The 12747-nt window shown below is 49.4% G+C and overlaps 1 protein-coding gene across 1 annotated transcript in view; it reads right to left on the bottom strand.

Annotated features, from left to right (window-relative positions):
* The window catches only part of LOC129694054 (collagen alpha-1(XXIV) chain-like), a 173158-nt gene that overhangs the window by 15968 nt on the left and 144443 nt on the right, over positions 1–12747 (bottom strand). The window contains exons 37-41 of the mRNA XM_055630779.1: positions 12606–12713; positions 6737–6790; positions 5192–5299; positions 2603–2656; positions 1499–1552 (exon numbers count right to left, since the gene is read on the bottom strand). Of these exons, the coding sequence (XP_055486754.1) occupies positions 1499–1552; positions 2603–2656; positions 5192–5299; positions 6737–6790; positions 12606–12713 (378 nt within the window). The remainder of the gene's footprint in view (positions 1–1498; positions 1553–2602; positions 2657–5191; positions 5300–6736; positions 6791–12605; positions 12714–12747) is intronic.

Below are 12747 nucleotides of genomic sequence, written 5' to 3'. Positions count from 1 at the left end.
TCACCCAGTACGTCTTTGGGACGTGGGAGGAAACTGGAGGAAACCCTAGCGGTCATGGGGAAAACGTGCAAACTCCACACAGACAATAGACAATAGATAATAGGTGCAGGAGGAGGCCATTCGGCCTATCAAGCCAGCACCGCCATTCAATGTAATCATGGCTGATCATCTCCAATCAGTACCCCGTTCCTGCCTTCTCCCCATATCCCCTGACTCCGCTATCTCTAAGACCTCTATCTAATTCTCTCTTGAAAGTATTCAGAGAACCGACCACCACCTGAGGCAGAGAATTCCACAGACTCACAACTCTCTGTGAAAAAGTGTTTCCTCGTCTCCGTTCTAAATGGCTTACCCCTTATTCTTAAACTGTGGCCCCTGGTTCTGGACTCCCCCAACATCGGGAACATTTTTAGAGAAATGGCAGATGGAATTAAACCCTAGCAACTGTGAGGTGTTGCAGTTTGAGAGGTCGAATGTAAGGAGAATATATTTAACACTGCCCTACACACACTAGGGACAATTTACACATACACCAAGCCAATTATCCTACAAACCTGCACGTCTTTGGATTGTGGGAGGACACCGAAGGTCTTGGAGAAAACCCACGCGGTCACGGGGAGAACATGCAAACTCCACACAGGCAGCACCCTGGGTGGGGATTGAACCCTGGGCCTCTGGCGTTGTGAGGCAGTGGCTGTACCCGCTGAGCCTCTGTGCTGCCTCCCCTGTTCCTTGAAATAGTTAAAGTACAAGAAGACTGTAATATTTTGTTTACATTTGGTGTTCCAAGTGTTTGGTTGAAATGAATGCATGAAGGGACATCCAGCTGTTGTAACCAGATCCAGATGTGGATCCAGATCCACACACTAGAGGCAGGAAACATGTTCCCGATGTTGGGGGAGCCCAGAACCAGGGGCCACAGTTCAAGAATAAGGAGTAAGCCATTTAGAACGGAGACGAGGAAACACTTTTTCTCACAGAGAGTGGTGAGTGTGGAATTCTCTGCCTCAGATGGTGGTGGAGGCCGGTTCTCTGGATGCTTTCAAGAGAGAGCTAGATAGGGCTCTTAAAGATAGCAGAGTCAGGGGATATGGGGAGAAGGTAGGAACGGGGTACTGATTGGGGATGATCAGCCATGATCACATTGAAGGGCGGTGCTGGCTCGAAGGGCCGAATGGCCTCCTCCTGCACCTATTGTCTACTGTCTATTGTCACATCTGCTGGGTGTTCATTACAGGAGCAGCAGCGGGCCACTCGGCCCCTCCAGCCTGTCCCACCCCCACCGTGATCACAGCGGATCTCAGCCCCTCCAGCCTGTCCCACCCCCACCGTGATCAGGGCAGATCTGCCCCAGGCCACTCAGCCCCTCCAACCTGTCCCACCCCCACCGTGATCAGGGCTGATCTGCCCCAGGCCTCATCTCCTCTTCTGTGCCAGTTCCCCATAGCCCTCCATCTCCCCCACTTTCACACATTTCTCCCGCTCCTCTATGACATACCTTCTCGCCCTTGGGTCCAGGTGGGCCCTGAGCACCCGCCGGTCCAGTGTGGCCCTGAGAGGGAAACATTGGGCATAGTCACAGAGAGGTACAGCACGGAAACAGGCCCTTCGGCCCACTTTCGATGCCAATTTGGCATTCTAGACCAGGCCCCATTTGCCTGCACTTGGCCATTGGCCTCTAAACCCTTCCTGTACAATATATGTCCAAGTGTTTAGTTTAGTTTAGTTGTCACGTGCACCAAGGTGGAGTGGAAAGCTTTTGTTGCGTGCCGACCAATGTCACATTTGTACGCGCTTCCACAGCCTCCCCTGGCAGCTCGTTCCAGATACCAAATGAAAAGTTGCCCCTGGGGTCCCTGTAACTCTCCCCCCTCTCACCTTAACCCTGCATCCTCTAGTTTTAGAATCCTCTACCCTGGGACAAAGACTGTGATTGCTCATTGTATCCGTGCCCCTCGTGATCTTGTACACCTCAGCCATGTCACCCCTCACCCTCCTGCACGCCACAGGACAAAGTCCCAGCCTCTCCACCCCCCCTGTAACTCAAGGCCGCAAGCCCAGGTAACCACACCCGCACCTCCCTCCCCACATCTCTTCCCCTCTCCACCTCTCTCTTCCTCTGTGAATCCCCCTCCATCAATCCTCCCTCCTTTCCCCAGTCTCCATCACCTGCTCCATTTTGGGACCTGGTGTTGGATTTTGTTTGGTAACTTTCCAGCATAGCTCCTTGGGTTATTTAGAGTCATACACTTCCTTAGCAGAAAATGCCCTTCGGCCCAACTTGCCCATGACAACAAACTACCCATCTACATTAGTCCCACCTGTGTTTGGCCCAAATCCCTCTAAACCCTCTCCCTATCCATGTACCTGTCTAAATGTATCTTAAACGTTGGGATAGTCCCAGCCTCAACTACCTCCTCTGGCAGCTCGTTACATACACCCACCACCCTTTGTGTGAAAAAGTCACCTCTCAGATTCCTATTAAATCTTTCCCCATTCACAAACATATGTCCTCTGGTCCTCGATTCCCCTACTCTGGGCAAGAGACTGTATGTGGTGACTGATCCATTCCTCTCATGCTCTTGTACACAATATCACTCACATGATATCCCACGAGTCCCGATTCTCCCGTTGGACCCATCATTCCACGAGGTCCCTACAAAAACAGAGATAATCACTGCAGCATGCTGATGTTGATGTTTCTAGTTGAGGGAAACACAGGCCCTTCAGCCCAACGAGTACATGCTGACCAACGATCACCCCGTACACTAACACTATCCTACACACTGGGGACAATTTACAGAAGCCAATTAACCGAAAACCTGCACGTCTTTGGAGTGCGGGAGGAAACCGGAGCACCCGGAGAAAACCCACGCGGTCACGGGGAGAACGTGCAAACTCCATACAGACAGCGCCCGTAGTCAGGATGGAACCCGGGTCCCTGACGCTGTAAGGCAGCAGCTCTACCCGCTGCACCACCGTGCCGCCCTCAGTTTGGAGTAGAAATCCATCATACATGTTATTCACTTATCGTTTTGTGTGCGCTGTGTTTTAAAGCATGTCTCCAATCCCTACTTCTTCAGAGGGTTGAGGAGATACATTAGATCGATGAATTGGAAATTCTGCAGATGTATAGTAGTGAACACACTGAAGGTGAGAACGGTGGACACTGGCCAGTCCATCACAGTACTGACCCCCCCACCATCGAAGGTCCATCACAGTACTGACCCCCCCACCATCGAAGGTCCATCACAGTACTGACCCCCCCACCATCGAAGGGATCTACAGGAGTTGCTGCCTCAATAAGGCAGCCAGCATCATCAGAGACCCACACCTACCCTGGCCACCCTCTCATCTCGCTGCTACCATCGGGGAAGAAGGTTCAGGAGCCTGAAAACCGTGACCTCCAGGTTGAAGAACAGCTTCTTCCCAACAACCATGCACACTGCACACTGCACAACACTAACCTCAGCAACTCCAGTGTTTCACTATTATGGTCACTGCATTACGGTTATTAATTTATCGTGTTACTCTGATCATTGTTCATTTATCTGAGTGTTATTGTGTGTTAAGGATCCGTTAAGATGCAGCAAGTAGAAATTCATTGTTCTGTTGCCAGTACAAAATGGCAATGAAATATTGTTGAGCCTTGACAAATAGTTCCTGGCACCATGAGTCAATAGTCAAGAGAGTTTTATTGTCATGTGTCCCAGATAGGACAATGAAATACTTGCTTGCTGCAGCACAACACAATATGTAAACATAATACAGAACAGGAGATAAAAGTTCAGTGTGTCTATATACCATAGACCATATATATATACACAATAAATAAACAGATATAGTGTAATAGACTGTTATTGTTCAGAGTTTGTTTGATGTCGTGTTTAATAGCCTGATGGCTGTGGGGAAGAAGCTGTTCCCGTACTTGTATGTTCTAGATTTCAAACTCCTGTACCTTCTTCCCAATGGCAACGGAAAGATGAGTGTGTGGCCAGGATGGTGTGGGTCTTTGTTGATGTTGGCAGCCTTTTTGAGGCAACAACTGCGATAGATCCCTTCGATGGTGGGGAGGTCAGAGCCGATGATGGACTGGCCAGTGGTCATAACTTTCTGCATCTTTTCTGCTCCTAGATGCTCAAGTTGCCGAACCAAACCACGATGCAGCCAGTCAGCATGCTCTCTACTGTGCACTTGTAGACGTTTGAGAGAGTCCTCTTTGACATACCGACTCTCCATAATCTTCTCAGGAAGTAGAGGCGCTGATGTGCCTTATTTATAATTGCATCTGTGTGCTGGGACCAGGAAAGATCTTCAGAAATTGAGTGTCAGGTGTGACGTGTACTTGCCTGCACTAGACCACAGGATGAGGATTTGCATACAGAGTATTCACAGTGATAAACAGTGGCAAGAGTCAACATGAAGTGAGCGTGCGATGAGCTGTGAATGGCATCATGAGAGCTGGTCCTTGGCTCACCACCACACATAACATCAGCAGAGTGGCTGCACAACTGTATCAGGGTGGGACACACCGTGTTTAGTTTAGTTTGGAGATACAGTGTGGAAACTGACCCTTTGTCCCCACCGAGCCCGCGCCGACCAGCGATCCCCGCACACTAACACTATCCTACACACACTAGGGACAGTGTTTACATTTACACCAAGCCAACTAACCTACAAACCTGCACGTCTTTGGAGTGTGGGAGGAAACCGAAGATCTCTGAGAAAACCCACGCAGGTCACGTGGAGAACGTGCAAACTCCATACAGACAGCTCTGGTGGTCGGGATCAAACCCGGGTACCCGGGTAAGCGCTGTAAGGCAGCAATACCGCTGCACCACTGTGCCACCATTGTGTAGGAAGGAACTGCAGATGCTGGTTTACACCAAAGTTAGACACAAAATGCTGGAGTAACTCAGCGGGACAGGCAGCGTCTATGCAGAGAAGGAATGGACGAGAAACTGCAGGAATAGACAGGTCTGAAGAAGGGTCTCGACCCGAAACATCACCCATTCCTTCTCTCCAGAGATGTTGCTTGTCCCGCTGAGTTACTCCAGCATTTTGTGTCTATCTTCAGTGTAAACCAGCATCTGCAGTTCCTTCCTACACAAGAATTTGTCAATATCCGCTTTACAAAGAGCCAATGACTTGGCCTCCAGCGCCGTGTGTGACAATCAGTGTTGATACTTACCGTGGCTCCCCGCGTCCCGCGCACTCCCTTCGGCCCCTGGTCGCCTGGTCTCCCTCGCTCTCCGCGCTCGCCCTGCTCCCCTGCAGACCCCTGCGGGCCCTTCTTTCCCTGTAGACAGAAAAACAGGACATTGCGGATGCTTGGTTGTGTCAGGAAGCAGGTCAGCCCGGACTCGGTGGGGACAAAAGGCCTGTTTCAGCGCTGTATCTCCTGAACTAAACATGGTGTGTACCACCTTGACACAGAGTTTTAAGAGTTTTGCCGAGTTTTAAAAATATTTAAGCCATTTAGAACGGAGATGAGGAAACACTTTTTCTCACAGAGAGTGGTGAGTCTGTGGAATTCTCTGCGTCAGAGTGCGGTGGAGGCAGGTCCTCTGGATGCTTTCAAGAGTGAGCTAGATAGGGCTCTTAAAAATAGCAGTCAGGGGATACGGGGAGAAGGCAGGAACGGGGTACTGATCATCCATCCATCATCCATCCATCATCATCCATCCATCCATCCATCCATCCATCCATCCATCCATCCATCCATCCATCATCCATCATCCATCCATCCACCATCCATCCAACCATCTCTCTATCCATTTATCCATCCATCCCTCCAATCCAACCATCCATCCATCCATCCATCCATCATCCATCCATCCATCAATCATCCATCCATCCATCCAACCATCATCCATCCATCCATCATCCAACCATCATCCATCCATCCATCCAACCATCCATCCATCCATCCATCATCCATCCATCCATCCATCCATCCATCCGTCCATCATCCATCCATCCATCCATCATCCATCCATCATCCATCCATCCATCCATCCATCATCCATCATCCATCCATCATCCATCCATCATCCATCCATCCCATCCATCCATCCATCCATCCATCATCATCCATCATCCATCATCCATCATCCATCCATCCATCCATCCATCATCCATCCATCCATCCATCCATCATCCATCATCCATCCATCCATCCATCCATCCATCCATCCATCCATCCATCCACCCACCCATCCATCCATCCATCATCCATCCATCCCTCCATCCATCCCTCCATCCATCCCCCCCTCATCCAACCACCACCCACCCATCCATCATCCATCCATCATCCATCCATCCATCCATCCATCCATCCATCCATCCATCCATCCATCATCCATCCATCATCCATCATCCATCATCCATCCATCCATCATCCATCATCCATCATCCATCATCCATCCATCCATCCATCATCCATCATCATCATCCATCCATCCATCCATCCATCCATCCATCCATCCATCCATCCATCATCCATCCATCCATCCATCCATCATCCATCCATCCTCCATCCATCCATCCTTCCATCATCCCACCATCAACCCACCATCCATCATCCAACCAACCATCCATCCATCCATCCATCATCCATCATCCATCCATCCATCATCCATCATCCATCCATCACCCATCCATCATCCATCCATTCACTCATTCAGTAAGAATGTCATTGTGTTTGGGACATATGAGAATCCAACAATCTCGGCACCTTTCTTCCCGCCCGACCTTGTTGTCCACGTTTCCCTTGCGTCCCCTCAGGCCCCTGTGGGAAGAGAAACAGAACGGTTCAGTTCATGTCCAACATGCACTGCAGCTCCAATATTACAATGATCAACAGAAGCATTTGGATACAGCACAGGAACAGACTCTTTGGCCCATAATGTCCGTGCTAAATATGATGCCGTTAACCGAATCACCTCTGCCTGCACGTGGTCCACATCCCTGCATATCCATGTGCCTATGTAAAAGCCCCTTCACCACCACAGTGGTCCACTATGGTATCTGCTTCCACCACCACCCCTGGCAGCGCGTACCAGGCACGTCACCTATCCATGTTCTCCACAGATGCTGCCTGACCCGCTGAGTTATGGTGCAGCAGCATCTATGGAGCGAAGGAAATAGGCAACGTTTCGGGCCGAAATCCTTCTGGAAATAGGCAACGTTTCGGGCCGAAACCCTTATGGGTTTCGGCCCGAAACGTTACCTATTTCCTTAGCTCCATAGATGCTGCTGCACCCTCTGAGTTACTCCAGCACTCTGTGAAACGTCACCTATCCATGTTCTCCACAGATGCTGCCTGACCCGCTGAGTTACTCCAGCACTCTGTGTGTTGCTGACATGAATCAGTATTACCCGGAGCCCAGCTGAATGGCAACATGTGGATGGAGGCTGGGAGCTCAGTACTGGAACGCTCTCTCTCATTCTCTCTCTCCAGGATGTTGCCTCTACTGGGAGAGTCTAGGACCAGAGGCCACAGCCTCCGAATAAAAGGATAAAAGGAGATGAGGAGTCATTTCTTTAGTCAGAGGGTGGTGAATCTGTGGAATTTTACTTCGGAGTCACGTGAGTGACTACGTGAAGAACCCACCCAGTGCGCAGGCGCGGCATTACGCCAGCAGCGCAACAGCGGCGGCAGCTGGAGTCAGGCTCTCCAGCGGCAGGATAAAGACAAGACCTCAGGTAAGTGAGTCTTTTGTATTGCAGAGAAGTCGCTAGCATGGCTACCCGCAAGCGACCAACTAAACGGACTGCCTGCCCAACTCCCCCCGAGGAAGGGTCGACATCTGGGCGGCAGCCACTGGCGGCGGAGGAGCAATTTGAGCGCTCCCGTACACCCGACCCCGAGCCGCTCCCTGTGCTGCCGACTTCAACACCTCGCACAGGGAGAAAATTCACCTGTAAAACGGACCGGCCGGTGGTCTCCGACTCGTCGGAGGAACGGGAACATTCCCCACCAGCTAAACGGGGAGACAGCCGCTTAAGCTGCATGAGGCAGCTCCTCGAGCAAATGTTCGAGCAGGAGATGCAGGCAAAGCATCACCAGGGAGGACGGGCTGAGGCCTCCTCCAAACCGTCACCTTACCCCTCTGCTCCCTCCTTGTTTGAGTTCAGCAAGGGAGGCCAGGACTGGGCTGGCTTATCGCAGGGGCAGGCGGACGACTGCATAAGTATGCCAGGGGAGCAGGAGGAAGAAGAGCTGCTGGGTGTAGTAGACCGATATGCGGCGCCCCCGAGGGCTGGGAGAATGCTGGACCCGAGAATGGCGGCAAGTATAAACCGGCTCTCCAACAAGCCTCTCCAGGAGAAAGTACTCCAGGAGGCCCTCGAGACATACACGGCACCCGAGAACTGTGAGGCGCTGCACGTTAAGACCGTAAATGGCCAGATATGGAGCCAGCTAGGCCAGCATATAAGGAGCCAAGAGCTGAAGATGCAACGCATCCTGAAGCTCCATACCGCAGCCATCACCGCCTTTGCTCGGTCCGCAGAGCACACGGACCTCTCTACACCCCAACAGGATGTCCTAGCTCTGATGTGTAATACCCACTTTGTGATGAACAACTTAAGGCGGGAAAACATCAGGCCTGCCCTCAACCCCAAATATGCGGGGCTTTGCAAAGCTCCAGCGCCAGAGAAAGAGGCACTGCTATTTGGGGCTGACCTGGGGAAAAGGTTGAAAGAACTTGAAGAGGCTGACAAACCTGTAGGCCTCATGAGGGCAGGACCAGCGCCGAGCAGGGCAAAGACACCCAGTTGGCAGCACCCCTCGGCATCCACCAGCAGATACCGGACTGGTGAAAGCCTGGCGACCGCTCCTCACTACCCCCATAGCTCTTTTTTAGAGAGGGGCCCAGAGCGGAGCCGTGGGAAGATACGCCGCCCCGTGACAGCACCATCAAGAACGCCCTCGAACCAAACCCACCAACGGAGACGCTCCCAAAAATGAACTTGGAGGTAGGTGGGTCTGGTTCCTGTCAACATACACAGACCAAGGGTGTTTTACTAACAGGAGGGCGTTTACGGTTCTTTAAACATGTTTGGTGTACTATCACTAACAACAAATACATACTCAACAGTATTAGTGGATACAAAATTGAATTTAAAACAGGCATAATACCGCCGGTTCAGCATATACCCCAAAGGGTATTCCTTCCCACTGAATTAGAGAAGGAGGAAGGACAGGCTGAACTAAACAGGCTCATGTCTAAAGGAGTCATTGAAAGGACCAGACATGAGCCATTGGAATTTGTATCAAATATATTTATTAAAACCAAAAAAGATGGTGGATGTCGCATCATCATTGACCTAACATCACTAAATCAATCTGTTGAGTATCAACATTTCAAAATGGAGACATTTGTCACTGCCAGACAATTGATCTCCAAGGGATACTTCATGGCAAGCATAGACATCAAAGATGCTTACTATTTAGTACCCATTCACAAGGATCATTTTAGATACCTGAAATTTATCTGGATGGGGCAACATGGCAGTATAGAGCACTGCCCAATGGTTTAACGACAGCTCCCAGATTATTTACCAAAATTCTTAAAGTAGCCATGAAAATATTAAGAGAACAAAAATACCTAGTCATGGCTTATCTGGACGACATTCTCATATTGGGGAGAACCAAGGAACTAGCTGTCGCAGCAGTTTCAGCTACTAAACAACTCCTTGAAACGTTGGGATTTGTTCTACACCCAGATAAATCAATATTGAAGCCGTCAACTAATATGGACTATCTAGGCTTCACCATCGATTCTATCCACATGACTGTTACTCTGCCAAGGGATAAAAAGGTTGCATTGGCGCAAGCATGCAACAATTTAATCGCAAATACACAACCAAGGATCCGGCATGTTGCCAGAGTAATTGGCAGTATTGTAGCAGCATTTCCGGCTGCACAATATGGACCCTTGCATTACCAAAATTTGCAAAGAGCAAGGACACATGCACTACATCAAAGTAGGGGGCATTATGACCGAACAATGTGTTTACCCACTGAGGCCATATCAGAACTTCAGTGGTGGTCAGATAATATTTGGCACAGTTACAGTCCCATTTTTGTCACCAATCCTAACATAGTCATTACGACGGATGCCAGTGCTTTAGGCTGGGGAGCTACTAACTCTATATCCAGCACAGGTGGCAGATGGACTAATTCAGAGACATCGCTACTACACTCACTAGGCATAAATTATTTGGAGATGCTGGCCGCCTTTTATGGGCTAAAAGCATATTCATCCAATATGCAGCACGTGCATGTCAGGTTAATGATTGACAATACAACGGTGGTGGCCTACATCAAGCACATGGGTGGCATAAAATCAGTATCATGCGACAAATTGGCTAATATAATCTGGCAATGGTGTGTCGACAGACATATTTGGCTATCAGCTGCCTATCTACCAGGTAAGCTAAACACAGTGGCAGACACCAGGTCACGAAAATTTAATGATAACATCGAATGGATGTTAGATCCAAAAATATTTGCAAAAATTATTAAGCAATATGGAACGCCAGATATAGATTTGTTTGCGTCTAGATTGAATCACCAGTTACCCATGTATGTGGCTTGGGAACCAGACCCAGAGGCAGCAGCGGTAGATGCCTTCACGCTGGATTGGGGAAATTTCTTCTTCTATGCTTTCCCTCCCTTCTGCCTCATCAGCCGGGTACTCCAGAAAATACAGTCAGACTCTGCTTCAGGTATTTTGGTCGTACCCGACTGGCCTACCCAACCATGGTTCCCAGTCTTTCACGACATGGTGGTTGAGTCACCTATGGTCTTTAACAGTCACCCACAACTATTGACTCACCCAGTATCCGGCATAAGTCATCCATGCCATCAAAATTTAAAACTCCTGGTTTGTAGGTTTTAACCAGGCCTTACCAGGGACTCGGGTTATCAGAGAACAATCACCACCATGTCGGCATCCCTGCGAGAATCAACCAAGAAGCAGTACCTGACATATATCAAGAAATGGGAGCAGTACTGCTTGGATGCAGGGACGTCGTATAAGACAGCCACAATCACGGACGTGTTGGAGTTCCTGGCCCACTTACACCATGACCAGAAGATGAGCTACAGTGCCGTCAATGCAGCACGAAGTGCCCTGTCTGCTTATCTCATACCAACAGGACACCATAGCATCGGATCCCACCCGCTAGTCATAAAACTCCTCAAGGGGATCTATAATAACAAACCCCCTACACCCAGGTATACCCATGTATGGGATATAAGTGTTGTGCTATCACACCTCAGAGGATGGCCACCGGTGGGATCCCTCAGTCTAGAGCAATCCACACTCAAGACCCTCATGCTCATGGCGCTCGTCTCTGCACAAAGGGTCCAGTCGCTACATCAACTACGACTGGACAACATGGTAACTACCCCAGACTGCATCACATTCACTATGCCGGGGTTAGTTAAACAAAGCAGGCCAGGTATGTCCAACTCGCCAGTAATCTTCCGGGCCTACCCTCCAGAACCTAGGCTGTGTGTAGTGACCCATTTATATAACTATGTAGACACAACCCATACATTGAGAGGGAGTGAAAAAGCCTTATGGGTCAGCCACAAGAAGCCTTTTGGACGGGTAACCAGCCAAACTATATCTAGGTGGTTAAAACAGGTCCTGAAAGCTGCGGGGATTAACACCGATGTTTTTAAATCCCATTCTATTAGGGCAGCATCTACGTCAGCGGCGGAACGGATGGATGTTCCCATAGACCACATCCTAAGCACAGCAGGATGGTCAAGGGAATCTACGTTCCGGAGATTCTATCATAAACCGCTGATGCAGACAGACTTGTTTGCAGAGAAAATTTTAGAAACTGCAAACTTATAATTTAAGCCCAAGGGAGCTATTTTTGTTATTGTTTAATAAACATTTTTGTTTTCAAAAAACAAAAAGATTCGTTGGTCTTTAGATACCACTTCCTCCCTCGATGATCTTTCGGCAGTGAGTGATATAACTGTTACACGGTTTGAAATCACAGACCTTTGAAGTCTTCACGTAGTCACTCACGTGACTCCGAAGTAAAATAGTAAGATTAAACGAGTACTTACCAGTACGAAGTTTGATCTGTATTTTATGAGGAGTTACGATGAGGGATTACGTGCCCTCCGCTCCCACCCTCAGTATATGGATCAAACTCGAGCTGATGTCTCTTTAATCTTTACTATCTTTACTTCATATATTGTGTCTACCTGTGATTCCACACCGCTGCTTGGAAGTATGCCGCGCCTGCGCACTGGGTGGGTTCTTCACGTAATCCCTCATCGTAACTCCTCATAAAATACAGATCAAACTTCGCACTGGTAAGTACTCGTTTAATCTCACTATTCTTTGCCAGACCGTGGTGGAGGCCAAGTTTTGGGTCTTTTTAAAACTGAGATAGTTGATCAGTACGGGTGTGGGGGGTTATGGGGAGAAGGCAGGAGAATGGGGTTGAGAGGGAGAGATAGATCAGCCATGATTGAATGTTGGAGTAGACTTGATGGACTCATTGTGCTCCTGATTTATTACCACACTGCATTGTGGGAGCACACAGCAGATATCTCCGCCACTCACCAGCAAGCCGTTGATTCCAGGAGTGCCGGGACTTCCGGCATTGCCCCGCACACCGCCATCACCTCGATCTCCCCCCTCGCCTCCAGGGCCCTCATTGCCGAGATCGCCCTGTGTAATGGGACAGGTGTGGATTAGAGGCAAC

Source organism: Leucoraja erinacea, unplaced genomic scaffold (assembly GCF_028641065.1).
Source record: "Leucoraja erinacea ecotype New England unplaced genomic scaffold, Leri_hhj_1 Leri_52S, whole genome shotgun sequence".
NCBI classification, from domain to species: Eukaryota; Metazoa; Chordata; class Chondrichthyes; order Rajiformes; family Rajidae; genus Leucoraja; species Leucoraja erinaceus.
The sequence above is the reverse complement of the archived record's forward strand: the minus strand, read 5'-3'. Positions and strand labels throughout refer to the sequence as shown.